The sequence below is a fragment of the Panthera tigris genome, chromosome B3 (assembly GCF_018350195.1).
Source record: "Panthera tigris isolate Pti1 chromosome B3, P.tigris_Pti1_mat1.1, whole genome shotgun sequence".
NCBI classification, from domain to species: Eukaryota; Metazoa; Chordata; class Mammalia; order Carnivora; family Felidae; genus Panthera; species Panthera tigris.
In genome coordinates this window covers 40,040,769-40,059,240 of record NC_056665.1, presented here as the reverse complement: position 1 = coordinate 40,059,240, position 18,472 = coordinate 40,040,769, and the positions used below count along the sequence as shown (strand labels likewise).

General features: G+C 50.2%; 1 protein-coding gene across 1 annotated transcript; it reads left to right on the top strand.

Moving 5' to 3' along the window:
* Positions 1 to 1,586, top strand: KBTBD13 (kelch repeat and BTB domain containing 13). Its single transcript, XM_042988621.1, has one exon. The coding sequence runs from the start codon at positions 130 to 132 to the stop codon at positions 1,507 to 1,509; it is 1,380 nt and encodes a 459-aa protein (XP_042844555.1). The 5' UTR covers positions 1 to 129; the 3' UTR covers positions 1,510 to 1,586.
* The last annotated feature ends 16,886 nt before the right edge of the window (positions 1,587 to 18,472 follow it).

Below are 18,472 nucleotides of genomic sequence, written 5' to 3'. Positions count from 1 at the left end.
ATACTATCTTTAGCCAGGGAGATATTTATATCCCCCGGGAAGTTTTTTTCCGCTCTGGGGGAGCCCCAGAGTCGGTGGTGGCCGCTGAATCCAGGCCCCCGCGGCGGCCCCCCGCCAGACCCGCTCGCCATGCCGCGGGCCCCAGAGGCCCCCCCGGTGCAAGTGTGGGTGGGCGGCCAGCTCTTCCAGGCCGAGCGGGCCCTGCTAGTGGAGCACTGCGGCTTCTTCCGTGGCCTTTTCCGCTCCGGCATGCGGGAGACGCGCGCGGCCGAGGTGCGCCTGGGCGCGCTGAGCGCTGGCGGCTTCCACACCATGCTGCAAGTGCTGCGCGGCGAGCGGCCGGCGCTGGCGGCCGCCGACGAGCTGCTGCAGGCCGTGGAGTGCGCCGCCTTCCTGCAGGCGCCAGCGCTGGCGCGCTTCCTGGAGCACAGCCTCACGTCGGACAACTGCGCGCTGCTGTGCGACGCGGCCGCCGTCTTCGGCCTGCACGACGTATTCCACAGCGCCGCGCTCTTCATCCGCGACGGCGCGCACGACCTGGCGGCCGAGCTGGCGCTGCCCGAGGCGCGCGCCTACGTAGCGGCGCTGCGGCCCAGCAGCTACGTGGCCGTGAGCACGCACACGCCGGCGCCCGGCTTCCTGGAGGACGCGTCGCGCACGCTGTGCTACCTAGACGAGGAGGAAGACGCGTGGCGCACGCTGGCCGCGCTGCCCCTGGAGGCCAGCACGCTGCTGGCGGGTGTGGCCACGCTGGGCAACAAGCTGTATATCGTGGGTGGCGTGAGGGGCGCCAGCAAGGAGGTGGTGGAACTGGGCTTCTGCTATGACCCGGCCAGCGGCACGTGGCGCGAATTCCCCAGCCCGCACCAGCCGCGCTACGACACGGCGCTGGCTGGCTTCGACGGCCGCCTCTACGCCATAGGCGGCGAGTTCCAGAGGATGCCCATGAGCTCTGTGGAGCGCTACGACCCCGCTGCGGGTTGCTGGAGCTTCGTAGCCGACCTGCCGCAGCCGGCTGCCGGCGTGCCCTGCGCCCAGGCGTGTGGCCGCCTCTTTGTGTGTCTATGGAGGCCGGCTGACACCACGGCCATAGTAGAGTACACTGTGCGGGCCGACACGTGGCTGCCGGTGGCCGAGCTGCGGCGCCCGCAGAGCTACGGCCACTGCATGGTGGCCCACCGCGACAGCCTCTATGTGGTGCGCAATGGACCTTCCGACGACTTCCTACACTGCGCCATCGACTGCTTCAACTTGGCCACGGGCCAGTGGACGGCGCTGCCTGGCCAGTTTGTCAACAGCAAGGGAGCTCTCTTCACAGCGGTGGTGCGCGGCGATACAGTCTATACGGTCAACCGCATGTTTACGCTGCTCTATGCCATCGAGGGTGGCACCTGGAGGTTGCTCAGGGAGAAGGCCGGTTTCCCAAGGCCCGGCTCCTTGCAGACCTTTCTTCTTAGACTGCCTCCTGGCGCCCCGGGGCCTGTGGCCTCCACGACACCAGAACTGTGACCCTGGGCTGGTCTTAGGAGGGGATATCCCGGAGTCTTCGCTGAGCCATGGCAGAGTCTATAAAGCCGGCCTTTGGAGCTGTGTGGAACTTCTGTCTCCCTGGTTGAGACATCCAGGTCTTGGGCATTCTGGTGATATGAACATGTCCAAGAAATTCAAAGAGTAAGGGCGACGCCAGGGTCTGAGCCCTCAAATTACTTGGGCTCTGCTGAGAGATGGTGGGTCACAATGCCAGTGAGGGGGTAGGATTTCAGTAATTCAGGCTTGTATGTGAATGGGCCAATAATTGAGAATGGCTAGGAGTGAGTTAGGTGATGTTAATCGAACTGCCAGTCAGTAGGCAAAAATCAGGCACCTACTGTGTGCCCAGCACAGTGTTAGGCTTAATGTAGCTGTAGTTGCCAGAGGGGTCCACAAAGCCCTAGAGTCTAATCCAAGACAACAAAAGGTTTACACACACTTGTCTTGATCCACGAGGGCTAAAGGCAACAGGCAAAACAAAAACCCTCACAATGGAATAAAACAAAATATTGAAGAAATCCGGGCAAAGGGAAAATACGGAGAGGAAAGATATGTAACTGCAGGAAGGAGGATCGTATACAAAGTGTATGGAGAAGACAGGCAGGATAATTAGCTGCTGCAGGGGAGGCTCAGAAGGTGCAGACAGCTCAGAAGAGGAGATGGGGGAAAGCTGGGGCAGGTGGCAAGAGGCTCTGAGAGCCCAGCCTTTAAGGTGGAACAGCTGTAGATGGAGGCATTTGGGGAGGAGGCAAGGCTGGATGGCTTGCAGAGACAATAACTGAGTTAAACCTGAAGTGAGATGGGGAGCGGGGGTAGGGTTCCCCACACCCCCTTACAGGATGTGGACTGGCAGGGGAGAGCTCATTTGCAAGCCCCTTGCCCACTTACTTATTTACCATCACCCTTTGGGCAGTGGATTATTAACTTCCATGACTGTAGGTTACTCAAGGTAGGAGCCCAGTCCTGGCCGGGTCTCACTGTCACATCTCCCTCAGTTGTATCCCTCCTCCACCCTCTGCAGGTTCATTCTCCTCTAGCCTCTGCTCCTGCCATTCTCTGGGCCTGGAATGCCTTTCCTCTCCACCCCTCACCCTTCTTTTGGCTCTGTACCCACCTCCTCTATGCAGGGTTGGCTGTTCCTGACCTTGGCTACCTGCATTGCTCATTGGACCCCTTACTGACATCATTCTATGTGTGAAGCCATGCACGTGTGCAGATGGCAAGCGCAGAGATCCTATTGTCCTGTCAACTGACCTGAGCACTTTTCCACCTACAGAATCAAATAATGAGGTCCTGAAAGAACCTCAGGCTGTAGAGGCTGTACTCCTTAGGAACCTGGTGTTGGATGAGGACTCTTGTGCCTTCTTTAGAATATTCCTACCCTGATGTCTGGTCAGATGTCCTCCAGTTTCTCCATGCCCTTGGGCAGACTTCTCTGGGTGTCCCGAATGGTCTCCATCCTCTTGGACCTGAGACCCATAGGAGATCCTAACCTCATCACAAGCCTAGAATGCAGCGTCAGCATGGAGCCTAGCATTAGGGCTGCTCTAGCTGCCTTTTTCCCTGACCTATGTCCCAGGCCCTGGAGAATGCTGCCCTCAGAAGCCCAGGACCTGCTTGCCCTGGAATAGCCTAATCTGATGAATCACATCAATAAATCCTGATTTTTGCATCCTGTGAATAACGCGCAAAGTACTTTCACATCCGTCTTCCCTCTCCAGTCCTACCTCATTGTGGGAGTTGGATACCTTCTCTCACTTTTTGATTCTGTCAAAGTATAATTTTTATCACATGTCAGAGGTTTATTTAACCCATTAACAAGAGAACCAAAAGAGTGGTTCAGAAGACCACTTGAGATTTGTGTCTTTAGTTGGAAAAGACATATTGAAGTACCTTTGCTACAATAAGAGGTGAAGCTGGTTAGTGTCTTCCAGGGCAATAAAACTGTAACTTTGGTGGTTCTGTACTGGACTTCACATACATGCATATACCTGTTTATACATGCAGCTACTAGTTAGCACGTAGCTTTGCAAAGTCAGGACTCTAATCAATAGTAAATTGTAAAACAGAGGTATTTAATTTTTCCCGAGACAATTAAATAATGCTTAACTGTTCAACTCTGCCCCACAGTGACATTGAAAAGATACATAGTCCTTTTGTCTGTTTCTCTCTTTTTTTTTTTAATGTTTATTTTTGAGAAAGAGAGCATGAGCAGTGGTGAGGAGAGAGAGAGGGAGAGAAAATTGCAAGCAGGCTCCACCCTGTCAGCACAGAGCCCAATGTGGGCTCAAACCCACAAACCATGAGATCATGACCTGAATTGAAATCAAGAGTAGGATGCTTAACTGGCTGAGCCATCCAGGTGCCCCTACCTATTCCTAAGTTATGGATAATTTCTCTTAACAGTTTAGAGCACTCTCCTTACTCCTCCCGACCAGTGCTGAACACCCTGAGATTTGCCATCTTGAGATCCATCAGCTCACCTGTCCTCTCAAACCACAGAGCTTTGTGTTTGTCAGCTTTTACAGCTCGCTGTGTGAACCTGTCCACAGGGTGGGGTGGTATTCCTGGGGTGGTGGTATTCCTTGGTTCAGAGCAGCCCTTTCTGAGATGTCTTTTGTGCATGATAATGGCAGTGTTCACAGTGAGCTTTCCTACAGTTGATTTAAGCTCTGTAAGAATTTTAAGTGGTACACAGCTTGGCAAAACCCCTACTCTTGAAGATTAAAAAAAAAAAAATCCAAACACTCAAAGGTCACGTGATTAGAAGAGGCACAACTAGGAAGTAGCAGAGCCCAGCTTTGAACCCAAGGCCACATGTTTGTTGTCTGTAGCTGCTTCCCTCCTTCATGGACATTCTGAGATGGACAAAGTGTTTCTGCCAGTCTCCTTAGCACTCCTCTCCCTGTTACCCTTCTCTCTGCACCACCTCTTATTGGGATTTACCTGCTCCTCTAAATGCCCTTTCCCTCTGCCTGTCATAGGAAAATTAACTTTCCTGGGTTATCTTGCCTTAGGATCTAGCTGGTATTCTAAGAGCCTGCTTCCTGAGGGTGCTAATGACTTGTTAAGGCTCTGAGGGCTGTTTGCACTTTCACAGATTGTCCCTCCCTTTCACAAGGTGTGGAGAGGTTTTCATAATGCAGCCCCCCTTCTCTGACCTTATAGGTCAGGCTCTGTCATTCCTCCCACCACCCACTGCAAGGGTGCTCACCATGTCTGTGTGCAGGTGAGCAAACCACCTGAAAGCTCAAATGAGTCACCCAAAGTCACACAGCCAGTCAAGTGGAAGAGCAAGGACTTGGGATTCTCAGCCTCTTATACCCTGGCACCTAGACTTGACCACATGTGAAGGTGTTTGGGAGGCCAAACCAGGTACAGGTGGGCAAATACACATAGACACCTAGGGGTAACTAAACCCAGATGGCAGGGTTTAAAAAAATCTCTCTGTCCCAGCTTGGAAACCCACTCTTGAGAAGTCTGTCCTCCCAGAGAGATCTGCGCGCGCGCGCGCGCGCACACACACACACACACACACACACACACACAGAGCTTAATGCAGTAAGGGGCATTTTCCTGAGCCTCCATGACAGCCCTGCAGCCCAATTCTTTGGATCTTTCTCCAATCCGCCACACACTTTCTCCTTGACCCAGACTCTGGAAGCCTTGCACTCCAAGCTTTCCTTTCCCTGGAAACTATCCTGTTTTGGTTATATAGCCTGCCTCACAGAGGCAGAAGGAGAAGCCGGAACTTCCCACCCTCCACCCAGGGCCTGCTTCCCTTCAGTCTGCTCATGTGTCAGCCTGAGCCATACTAATGAAATGCCAGCCAGACCTTGTTATTTCTCCATTCAGTCCCTTGGGTGGTTCTTCATTTCACTTGAGTGAAAGCCCAAGTCCTTTCAGAATCCCCTGCCCCATTTCCTCCCTCACTTCATCTCTTACCACTCTATCCCAGGCCACATTGCTTCAAACACACCAAGCACATTCCAACCTCAGGGCCTTTGCACAGGTACCTGTGTCAGTCATACCTGCCCCACTTAGCCCCTGAATGACTGCTTACCTCCTACAGGCCTTTGCTCAGATATCACTTTCATTCTGAGGACTTTCCTGAGCCCCCCCTGCCCCCCCCCCAATAAAATCTACTTCCCCCTTCTCTGCTGTTCTACTCCCTTCTCCTGTTTTCCTCCATAGCATCTAGTATCATCTACCATGCTAAACTTACTTCTTTAGTGTCTGTTTCCTCCTACTAAAACCTGAGCTCCACAAAGGCAGAGTTTTTCACTGCTCTATCACCAGGACTCAGAACAGTGACTAGAACATAGTAGGGGCTTAATTATTTAATGAATGAATGGTGCTCAATGAATGTCAAAAGAATGAATGAACTGATCAATCAGAGGAAAAATTCATAGAGGCTGTCAGATTTCAGAGGAGAGGAGTATCATTTCTGGCAGGGCAGGCGACCAGGGGAGGCTTTCATGGGGAGGTGATGCGCTGTGGGGTTCACTGTACTTCCAGGGGAGAGTGGGATCTGAGAACAACAGCAGCTCTGCCTTCACTTCTCTGCCTTCAGTAGAGGGGAGGAGACTGGAGTTGGAAGTGCTAATCATCCTGTGAGGAATCGCTCCTCTCTGCAGTGGAATACTGGAATATGCACAGGGCTGTCCATTTATTTTCCTTTGGTCCCGAGCAGCTGGGTCTCATTTTCACCCTAATTGCTTTGCTTCAGGTTGCTGTCATTTGCCAGGAATAGGGGCAAGTTAACTGTGCTGATGGGAGAAACAGATGTCAGCTCAGAGTCCTCCTCTGAGCACCTGATCCTGGGCACAGAACATGGGGCCCCCATGGAGGGGTCTTTAAGGATTCATCCACGTGGTGTCCTCTGCAACCCACATGATTTGGCCCCAGCTGGAGTGGGAAGCATGGAAAGGTGGAACCCCTCTCTCTGGTTTCTCAGCAACTAACACAAGGTAAAGGGAGCCTTCTGTGGGGCTGCAGGGTCTTGGGCCAGGGTATAAACATCTCGTGCAAGGATATTCTGTCTCTTTTTACAGGGAGGAAAGGGAAGTCAGGGTTGGGGGGAAGTAACCAGCCCGGAGACATACAGCAACGCAGGGGACCACCCTGAGCTAAAACCCACATCTCCAGAATCCTCTTCCCATCACACCATGCTGCATCTCTGTGCTGCCTGCAGGACACCTGTGGGAGGTTCCCCCAAATGACCGATCAGGCCTGCCCTCCCTGATTCCAAACCTCCATCCTTATTTTTCTAGTTAAGTCTCGCCCTTCTGGCGTCCCATTCTTTCAGCCCTCCGCTTTCATTCAGTGGACAGAGACGAAGGAATTGAACTCTAATGTGGCATCTGGGCACCTGTGCCCTTCAAATCTCTCACACACACACTAATTTTGATAATCCTGAGCGTGGCCCAGTGTGCTTTGCTTTTCAGTAACATTTTCATTCTAACAAGGGCTTTCTGTAGATGCGCCTAACCCCCCCACTCCCAGTCCTGATTAGCAGAGGGAAGTGCAGGTGCTCAGAAAGGGAGCTTGCTAGTGGGGTGGGGGTGGAAAGAAGGGACTGAGGATCTTGCAGGCTCAGCAGAGGGCCAGCTGTGTCTGCCAGGCAGCCAGCTCATCTTGGAGTCAACCCCAGCTCTGACAGTAACTGCCCTGTGACCACAGCTAAGTACCTTCATGTTGCTAAAATGAATGTGTCTCAGCTCCAAACAGGGAGGACAGTTCCTGCCCCGGAGGGTTGGTAAGAGTGATGTGAGAACCTACAGGCCACCATGTGTTATGCTCACCTTCCACATCCCTTTCTCCACCCCCTCCCTTTATCAGGACTCTCTTCATGAGGCAGGCAGGCTTTGGATGAGCCAAGTACTGTCCTGTAGTCTGTGCATTTATCATTCAGTGAGGAGACAGGATGGCATGATCAGTAAGCATCAGCTTTGGCATCAGGGGACCTGGGTTCATACTCCAGCTCCATTACTTGCCAGCTGTGTCACCTGGGCAAACTTGGTTTCTTTATGAAACGTTTGTGATTATAAGACTTAACCGTATACAGAGTCGTTGTGCAGATAACTTATGTGAGGCACCACTAGCCTTCCCATTAGGGAGGTAGGTTGGAATCTGAGTGTAAACAGCCTTGAATGCCAGGCTAACTTGGTCCTTATTCTGTAGGAAGTGGGGAGACACAGCAGGTGTTTGAGGTAGTAAATATGGAAACTAGATAACATGTTTCCTGAGTTCAGTGCCAAGCCCCTCACCCTGCCCTCTGCTGCACGGATCCCATCTGCCCTTCCAGGTCCACTCTCCCCTTCTCCTGCTCCTCACCCCAGGAAGCTGCCCTTGGGGGGTAAATCACTGGGCTCCCTTGACTGCAGTTCAGAAGAGAGGCACCAGCAGAAGGTGAGGGGTGGGGAAGATGGGAAGTCAGGGGACTTTGTTCTCGGCCCCCTCCCTGCAGGGCTGCCTCACACTGATCTCCCTTCAGTGGCCTAAGTTATAGCTCTTCTCCCACTCATTCTCCAGGCCCAGGAGTGGTGAGAGCCTCTGTGTCATTAGTCTTGCACTGTTCCTGTAGTAGCCTTCCAGCCCTTGCAAAGAGCCTCTGATGACCCAATTTGAGTGTGCCATCCTTTCCTGCTGAGATACATGCCCTGTCCCCTCTGGCCCTGGTCTCTCCAGGCATCTATCACTGAGTGGCTAGGTTTGGGCACAGCAAAGGATACTGGAAAATGTCCATCAGGCCTTGGCCTGATTACACAGTGATGGGAACCAGAAGAACATCTTACCAGAAGGGGTGGTGCCTCCGTGTCCGGAAGCTAGGGCCTTTGCCTCCCGAGCCACTTGAATTTGAGGGGAAAAAAGTGACCTTTAGAGGCTCTCTGAGGAGTGGCTGGGAACGGAAACAGGACCAGATGCATGAGCTTCAGGGAGCACAGCTTCTGCTGTCCCATCCCAAGCCAGGGACCAGGCAGCTCTGCAGCCCCGGCCTCTAGGTAGGGCCTGGTTCCCTGCAGCCCTGGCCAGACCTGACCTTTACCAGGTTTAACAAAGGGTTCCTACAGGACACATAAGGGGGGCCCTGGAGACCTTCGCTGCCATCCATTTTGCTGAGTAATGTTGGCCTGGTTGCATTACCTTTCTGAGCCCTCCATTGTATCTGTCACTGAAGATGATAGCCTATCTGTGCACATGTTTGTCATGTGGTCAGATGAGGGCATGTGTGTGCCAGGCCCATGGTGAGGGGAGCCAGAGTACTCCAGCTGCTAGCTCAGACCTTCTGGATTCTAACTCTAGCACTTTCTGACCATATGACCTAGGGCAGGTGTTAACCTCTCTGAGCCTCAGGTGGCATCTGTCAGTGAGGGCTGTTGCGAGGTGAGTGAGATAGTACACAGAAGGAGCTTAGGACAGTGTGAGGCCCACAGCAAGTGCCGGTAAACCAGAAAGCCCTGTGCCCTTAGGCGAGGGCAGTGGGTTGTCCTGCCAGTAGTAGTCGCTCTGACTCCAGATGGAGAAGGTAATTAATGACTATATGGTGTGGTTGAGATTGCCAGAGTGGGGCTTTGGCCTTGAAGGTATCTGCCACCATTCCTCTTGATTAGGCATTGTCTCCAGAATATAACCCCTTGACCCTGCACTGTCTTAGGGACCTAGGCCCAGGTAAGGTGGAGGGGCAGGCATGTGAGTCCTCTCACCACATACTGAAAAGTATCAGCCCTATATTCTTGGTCCCAGTAACTGAAAGCCCTGAACCCTTGGGGGAACGCCCAACACTTAGCTTCAGAAGTAGTGACCTAGAAACCTGGAAAACAGCCCTGAACCGCTGCTAGGCCATCTCCTTGGTCACCTGTCTCCACCTAGCCTGGGGTTGGGATGGCTCTCGCAGAGGCCCTCATCATAGAGACAGAAGTGGTCCTTCCTTGACCTGCAGCACCTGCCCTTCTCCTCAGAGCTCAGCCTGGTCCACCACACAGAGTGTGGTCGCTGCTTCTGGCCTGTGGGACGGTGACCCATGCTTGTCTCTGCTCAGCTCTGCTACCAATCTAAAAGGGGCCACATTCTCTCCAAAAGAGCACATCCAGGGGTCATGAGTCAACTGGGCCCTCTATCCCTTCCCTGAGGTACTAGGAGGCCTTGTGCCAATTAACACCAGGCCCCTCCCAGTAGACACCAGGCCCCGCATGTGGTCCCTCCAGGCTCTGAGAGGCAGGGCACTTAAGAAATGGGGACTGGCTGCCTTTGTCCCTTGAAATCACTTCACTGATGGTGTTATCCCAGGTACCCAGAGCTTTCCTTAATACTTTCTGGTGAGTCTTTCACCTGGCAATTTGGTGAAACCTCTGTGGAAGTCAGTTACCTTTGAGTATGGGCCACCCTTCGGTGGGCTAACTTTCGTGGGTTTTCCTCCTTCCCTTCCTTCCTTCCTCTTCATTCAGCAAACACTTTGGAGCACATTCTCTAACCACCGGTTGTGGCAGGCACCAGGGTCAGAGAGACAAACCAGGTTTAGTCCCTGCACCCAGGGCTTCACAGAGGAATGAAGGAGGCAGCCCCTTTGGCAGTTATAGGACCACAAGGTAGGCTCCCTGATGGAGAGAAGTCCCTTCAGTGAGAACCAGGGCTTGCAAGCCTCCAACCACCTTTCCCTCATCCCACTTTACAGTCTTAGACTTTTCTCTAGGTTCCAGAAGTGATAGGACACACTCCCTACCCCATTTGGCTGCTGCCTTTACTCGTGTTCTCTCATTGCATCCATCAGGGTGCTGTGGCTGTCAGCAAGAGCAATCATCTTTGGCTAAGTTAAGGAGAACAGGATTCTGTTGGAAGGACTTGGGGCAGCTCCAGGCTTCCCGGGAAGGCCAGAGCACCTGTCTGGGAAAGGACAGGAGCCGAGCAGTGGCAAGGGTCCACTGCAGCAGGAACTGTCTACAGCCCTCCGAGGCTGCAGCCAGAATGAGTATGCTCAAGATACCAAGGTTACACAGAAGAGTCAGCCTGGCGCTGTGTGGGTGGCACATGCCCATGCCCTGGTCAGGGGAGGACAGGGCATCTTGACTGATGACACACTAAGATGGCCCACAGCTGGGGGAGGAAATTCCTCCACGTTCACTGGTGTCACTTAAAATTGGGAGTGACCTTGGAATAGAATGGAATAGGTAGAAGGGAACGGAGTAGGTGGGTGTCCAGAAAACTGTAGTGACTGCTAAGGTCTCTCTTCCATCATCCTTGTTGGCTCCACTGTGTTGACTGTTGCTCCCTGGCTGCAGCACCAAGCCCAGACTCCTTAAGGGCCAGCCACAATGGTCCAGGCACACTGACGAGTTCACCATTCCCCTCCGGCCCCAGGTTGTCCTGCGCTTGGGTGACTGCAGACTGGAATGTCCTTCCTCCGCTTCTCTATGTGAAGAACTCCTGCCCATCCTGCCAGGCCTGGCTCAGTTGTGCCCCCTTCCTAGATCTCCCAGCCAGGCACAAAGCTCCTGCAGCATGGGGTCTCACCTCTGCCTGGAGGCTGCCCTCGCTGCACCAGAATTGGTGGCTTATGGATTTTCTGTCCTCATGGTGGAGTCCCCGATGTCCGCCTCCGATCGCCATCCTCCCTCTCTTCCTTGTGCTCAGCACAGGGCCTGCTGAGGTTCATGGGATTATTTGACTGCTGAGGGTATTCAGAATCTGTGATTAAGCCATGCCCTGGGGCCAGTCTATCCTGGGTCCTGGGCCCCAGGCTTTCATCCTTCTGCCTTCACCCAACACCCAGTTAATGTCTCTGCAAAGCCTTAAAACATTCTTTTAATGACAATAAATAAATAAATAAATAAATAAATAAATAAAATCATAGATTAAAAATCTTGAACAGTAAAACAGCCGATGACGCTGTGTGGGCAACTTCCCAGAGGACAGACAACACACACATCTCCTGAGTGGGTGGCCTTATAAGGACAGGTTCAGGAAGAGAATGGGCAGGAGGCAGGGCCACTCGCCAGGAGAGGGAGAGAGGCAGGGACAGGGGTGAGTGCCCCACTGCTGAGTTGGGAGCAAAGCCAGCAGGGGTGCTGGCTAGGACCCAGGTCTACAGGGGGAGCTGGCAAAGTGCGACCTCCAGCGCCCTCATTGGCCCAAAGCCTGCCTGTGCTTCTGCCTCCACTGCCATCATCACCAGCACAGGCGCTGACCTGCTCTCAGCCAGCTGCCATGCTGACCCACGCTGGCCAACCTAGCACTGGTGACCTGCCTGCCCCAGGCCGGGCCATTTCTCATTCTTCTTCCCACCTTTTCCTAATTGTGGGTCCAGCAAGGCCTGACACCCAGCTGGTATGCAATAAAGGTTTCTTGGGTGGAAGAATTAGTAAGTGAATGGTTCTTTGGTGGTAGCTTTGGCTATACCAACTGAGTGTAGCACCTAGAAACAGGGGCTGTGTCTTCTTAGAGGGACTAGTGCAGGGCTGAATTCATGGGAGACGCTTAAAAGATTTGGTAGTTGAGTGGGTCCTCTCTGGAGTAGGACTGAGTGATCAGTTCTTGCCCCACTCAGGACCACCCTTGTCCCTAGCACACAGCCATATATGTCCCACAACTCCTCCCTGAGGCCAGTGAGTGTGTGCGTACCAGAGAGAGTTTCTGGGAGAGTCCTGATTCTTAAAGCTTTCCTCTGACCCCAGCATGTCTGGGAACAAAGCCCTGGCCCTGACAATGGAGAGTGAGGAGAGGTAGGTACTGGGAGGTCCCATGCTGGGGAGGAGGGGGGTGCTCTGGAAACCTCTCCCCATCCCCCATTAGCTCATTTCCAGAGCTCCCTAGAGCCTCAGATGCTCCTTGCAGTGAGTTTTACAACAGACAGAATTGATAGTCAAATGAGATGAAGAGACGGGAGGGTCACCCCTTCCAGTTGCCAGCTTTTACTGGGCCTAAAAACCATCACTTAAGAACCACTACTCATGAGTTAAGCATTGATCTCTCCCTAAATCCTCTTTTAACAGGCCAAGAGTGCTCCCTGCAGGGGCCACCAAAGGAATTCTCTAATCACCAGATAAGAGGACAGGGCAGCTAGAGGTCAGCCTGGGAGGGACTGGGAGGAAGTGTGGAGGGAAGGGGGCTGAGAGAGAAGGGGGGTCCAGGAAGGGGAGGATCCTGACTTCTCCACTTGATCGTTGGAGGCCAGCCCTCACCTGAGGGTGTACCCCCTCCACCATCCCCAGAGTGGAAAGGTCAGGGGCTGAGAGGAGGCTCTGGCAACCCCTCAGCTGGTGCTGTTCCTGGTGCCAGGAGACTGTTGTCAGCTGCAGAAGGCTGACTCAAGTTGAAGCAAGAGCCCCCAGAGGCTCCTACCAGAGGTGGGAGAAGAGTGGAGCCAGCTGTCAGCCTGAGCCTGGTGAGCGCCCAGCCTTGCCTGAGACCCTGGCCTCTGGGTAAGGCCTGCTCTGTAGTCGTTCTGTTCCAAAATAGAAACGTCCCTTGTATAAAGAGTAATGCAAAACACAACAAAACTCCTTTATGTGACTGCTTGAAATTCCACCATTAGTCACATATTATTTTGGGTTAAGCATTGCCCCTCTGTGGTACATTGAATAATGGTCCCCTGAAGACATCCATGTCCTAATCCTTGGAATTATGTTACCTTACATGGTAAAAAGGACTTTGGAGATGTGATTAAGTTAAGGGTTCAGGATGGGAGATTATCCTAGATTATCCAGGTGGGTCCGATGTAATCACAAAAGGTCCTTATAAGAAGGAGGCAGAAGGGTCAGCTAGAGGGCAATATACACACACCTCCCCCCCTCCCCCCCCCCCCGGAAAGGGAGCAAAGAACTTGAGAGTTCAGCCAGAAATAGTCTATGAGACACTACCTCCCCCCACCCCTAAACTCCCAGAGTCAGGAGCCCTTCTTCAATCTGCTGGCACTGAGCTCTGAGGGAACATGGTGGGAAGACAGGAGGCAGAGTAGAGGGGAAAGAAGTGACAGCAAGAAACAAGGTAGAATTTGCTTCATTCTGCTTCTCCAGGCCAGACCTTGGTTGCCACCCAGTGCCCTGGCTCCGCCATCCTCCTGGCCCCCTCTCCAAGAGTCATCTTGTTAAGATCCTGCCTTCAGGTAGCAAAGTGTGTCATCTGCTGCTGTTTCAAGGGGCCACCAATACAGTCACCTGACCCTTAGTATTAGCTGTAGAGATTACCCTCTCAGGTGGTACTCCCAGAATCCTCTGCTGTGGCTTCCTTACACTCTGCTGACCAGAGAGGCTGAGTCATGGGTGGGGTTGGAGGCGTTCTCCCAGGTTTTCTGAGTTCCGTTATAAATGCTAGAGATTTGTTGACCATAACAGTGATGAGGAGGATGATCAGAGTAAAGGTAGCAGTGATTACAGAACCACGGCAGGGTATAAATATGTATAAACCAGTAAATAGCTACTAGATACCATGCCACAAGCTGCCTGTGTGCTATCTCATTCAGTCATCCCAACTGGGAAGTTTCAGAATCCATATTTGATAGATAAGGAACTCAGGTGCAGAGAGGATATGGGACTTTCTAGAGGTGACACAGCTAGTTAGTGATAAGGCTACAGTTTCAGCTCAGATCTATGCTTTCAGCTTCAGAACCCATGCCTTTAACTACTACACTATCCCACCTCCTAAAAATATTTTAAATTTATAATGTGCCGATTGATGCCCCATTTTATTTTTTTAACAAAGTAGTTTTGTTTTTTTAAGTTTATTTATTTATTTTGAGAGACAGGGTGTGAGCAGAGAGGGGAAGAGAGGGAGGGAGAGAGAGAAAATCCCAAGCAGGCCTCACACCATCAGCACAGAGCCTGATATAGGGCTCAAACTCACTAACTGAGAGATCATGACCTGAGCTGAAATTAGGGGTCAGATTGATGCCCCATTTTAAATCAGGCAGTAGTTTCCTAGGAGTGGGAAGTTTTGTGCAGGTGGGCGAAGGATGGGAGGAGTGGCATGGCGGAAGGACGTGCAACATGAGTGAGGAGCCTGCCAATTGGCCGCCTCTAATCAAGGGCACTTAATAAGGTGGCAGGCCGAGGCCAGACTACCTTAATCAAAACACACATAGCTTTGAGGGGCACCTAGCTGGCTCAGTCAATGGAGCATGTGACTCTCGGTCTCAGGGATGTGGGTTTGAGCCCCATGCTAGATGTAGAGATTACTTAAAAAATCTTTAAAAACAAACAGAATACAAATGGGTTTGGATTTAACACTGCTTTTTTAGAAATTGAACTTGAATTTTATTCTTTTCAAGTGCAGTTTTGTTTTTGACCAACTTTATGCCGTCTTGCCAATGTTCTCAAATAGTTTTGCATTGCCCGCAAGTTACTCAAAGCAAGTTTTAAGGCCAAAGAATATTTTTAATGTGATTTCAAGTTGGCAGGCATTGAGGCTTAGTGGAAAGCACCCAGGGGCTGGATAGACCTGAGGAGTCCTGGGTTCTGGTCCCAGACTTGTTGTTTAGGCCTGTATAGGCCTGCAGAAGTCCTCACTACACATTCCAACAAGGTGTCTGTGTTGAAGCCATGAGAAGCATGGAAGATTTTGTTTTTTTTACGGGCTTCTGCTCCAGGTCCAGTCCTGCTCGCTGGGTGGAGATGTCTGAGAGGTCTTGATTCTCTGGTAACTGCTGCAGGTCTTTGCACAGGGCCAGTTGGGAAGGGCAGGGGCGCTAATGTCTTGGCTTCTGACCTCTGCTGCCTCATCATGGAACAGTTCCCACAACTGGTCCTCTCAATGCCTGGGGTCCTCCAGAGGGTAGGCCTGGGTGACTGGAGATAATCCTGGTCCCAACCTGTCTGCTCCACAAATAAGGAAAGACTGCCAGATTGTCAGAGCAGAAGAAGGCCTAGATCTGCTGGCCCTGAGGGTCACACACACTGGCCATGGGCCCATTATATTGAATAAGAATCCTCAGAGGTACTGGTGTAAAAACAGACACATGGATCAATGCAAGAGAACAGAGAACCCAGAAATAAATCCATACATATATGGCTAATTAATTTACAACAAGGGAGCCAAGAATATACAATGGGGAAAGGATAGTCTCTTCAATAAATGGGGCTGGGGAAACAGGACAGACACGTGCAAAAGAATAAAACTCAACCATCATCTTATACCATACACAAAAATTAAATGAAAATGGGTTAAAGACTAGAATGTAAGACCTGAAACCATAAAACTCCTAGAAGACAACATAGGCAGTAAGTTCCTTGACATAGGTCTTGGTGATGATTTTTTTAATCTGACATCAAAAGCAAAAAGCAACAAAAGCAAAAATGAACAAGTGAATGAACAAAAGAAAATGATTCTGCACAGCAAAAGAAATCATCAACAAAATGAAAAGGCAACTAATGAATGGGAGAAATATTTGTGAATCATATATGTGATAATGGGCTAATGTCCAAACCATATAAAGAACTCCTATAACTCAACAACAACAAATTTTTTTTTCTATTTAAAAATGGGCAGAAGAGGGGCGCCTGGGTGGCTCAGTCGGTTGGGTGGCCGACTTCGGCTCGGGTCATGATCTCACGATCTGTGAGTTCGAGCCCCGCGTCGGGCTCTGTGCTGACAGCTCAGAGCCTGGATCCTGTTTCAGATTCTGTGTCTCCTTCTTTCTGACCCTCCCCCATTCATGCTCTGTCTCTCTCTGTCTCAAAAATAAATAAACGTTAAAAAAATTTAAAAAAATAAAAATAAAAATGGGCAGAAGATCTGAATAGACATCTTTTCAAAGAAGACATACAGATGGCTAACAGGTACATGAAAAGATGCTCAACATCACTACTTATCAGGGAAATGCAAATCAAAACCACAATGAGATGTCATCTCACAACAGTTAGGATGGTTATTAACAAAATGATACGAAATAACAAGTGTTGGTGAGGATGTGGAGAAAAGGAACCCTTGTGTGCTGTTCGTGGGAACGCAACTGGTGTAGTCACTATGGGAAACACTAGGGAGGCTCCTCAAAAAATTAAAAATAGATCTACTATCTAATAAATACCAGAAGTTCTACTTCTGGGTATTTATTCAAAGAAAACAAAAACACTAACTCAAAACGATAGATGCACCCCATGTTCACTGCAGCATTATTTACAATAACCAAGATATGGAAACAACCTAACTGTCCATACATGGATGAATGGATAAAGGAACTGTGGTGTATATATACAATGGAATATTATCCAGCCATAAATGGAATGAAATCTTGCCATTTGAGACAACATGGGTGGACCTCAAGGGTGTTATGCTAAGTGAAATAAGTCAGACAGAGAAAGACAAATACCACAATGATTTCTCTTATATATGGAATCTGAAAAAAAAACCATAAGAACAAAAACCAAGCTTGGAGATACAGAGAACAGATTAGTGGCTGGAAGAAATGGGTGCAGGAGGTCAACAACAACAAAAGCAATTAAAAAAAAAAAAAAAAAAGATAAAAAAAACCCAAAAAACAACCCTGGAGAGTTTCTTACAAAAACAAAACAGATTCCTGGGGCTGCCAAACTGGACTTTTAAAATCAAATCACCCAGGAGTAGGGCCTGGGACTCTTTAACACACTCTCCAGGGGATTTTTATGGATAGTAGCCATGTCCAGTCTCTCCACTTTTCCCAGGGAAACTGAGGCCCAAAGAGGCCTTGAGCCAGTCATTAGCAGAAACAAAATAAGAATTAGGTCTTCTGAACCAGTTAGATGTTCTTTCCACACTATGACCAGGAGCCCACAGGACCAAAAAGAACTGCTCACCATGTATTTATTTTTATTTATTTATTTATTTATTTATTTATTTATTTATTTAAGTAGGCTCCACACCCAGCATGGAGCCCAATGCAGGATCCAAACTCACAACTCTGAGATCAAGACCTGAGCTGAGATCGAAAGTCGGATGCTCAACCAACTGAGCCACCCAGGTGCCCCTGTTTTAGTATTCTTAAAATCAAAATTACTAATGCACACAGAGAGTCCAATACAGGTAGTTTTACAAGGCTTGTATGAAAAAACACAGTTCCTTGTCCATGCTCCCCCCTCTATCCCTCCCCAGAAGCAAACACTTTCAACTCTCAGCTGATTGTTTTAGTATTGAAGGAGACCAGAATATCACCCCAAAATATGCCTCTTTGACATAAAAATTATTTTGAGTTGAAAGTAATTAAGAAGCAGCAAATGCAGGAGCACTTGTGGGGGCTCAGTCAGTTAAGCGTCTGACTCCGGCTCAGGTCATGATCTCAGGGTTCGTGAGTTCGAACCTATGTCGGGCTCTGTGCTGACAGCTCAGAGACTGGAGCCTGCTTTGGATTCTGTCTCCCTCTCTCTCTGCCCCTCCCCCTCCCCTGCTCACGCTCGCATGCTCTTTCTCTCTCTCTCTCAAAAATAAACATTAAAAAAAAGAGCAGCAAATGCGGGAAAAAGGCCCTCCCTACCCTTCCTCGCCTCCCCACCCCCCAATTTTGCCTAATTCTAAGGTATAAATTCCCCTTTTCTGGAAATAGATTTTTATCAGCCCAGTGATGCTCCAGAGGGATCTGCAAATACTCCTACTCCTTAGTTTATTTCCACATATTTACCCTCCCCACAGCATGCCATCCCTGGAAGCCTAAAACCGGTTTCCTTTGTCCTGTATTTCTCTACAAATTTACTGTCTTTGTTGAAAACGCTATAGAAGCCAGAGCTGTAACTGCTGCTTTGAGTTACTTTTTTACTGAGGTTTCTCCCACATGATGTGTGCCACATGCATTAATAAACTGTTTTTCTCTTCTTAATCTTTTTGTTCAAGAGCCCCAGCTGAAAACCTAAATGGGTAAAGTTTGGCCTCCCCTACAATATTTACCTCCACCTTTGGCATTATTTACATTTTTACAATGAGCACACCTCACTGTTATGCTTATGTAGTCTTTTTTTTTTTTTTTTTGTAAGTTTACTTACTTTTT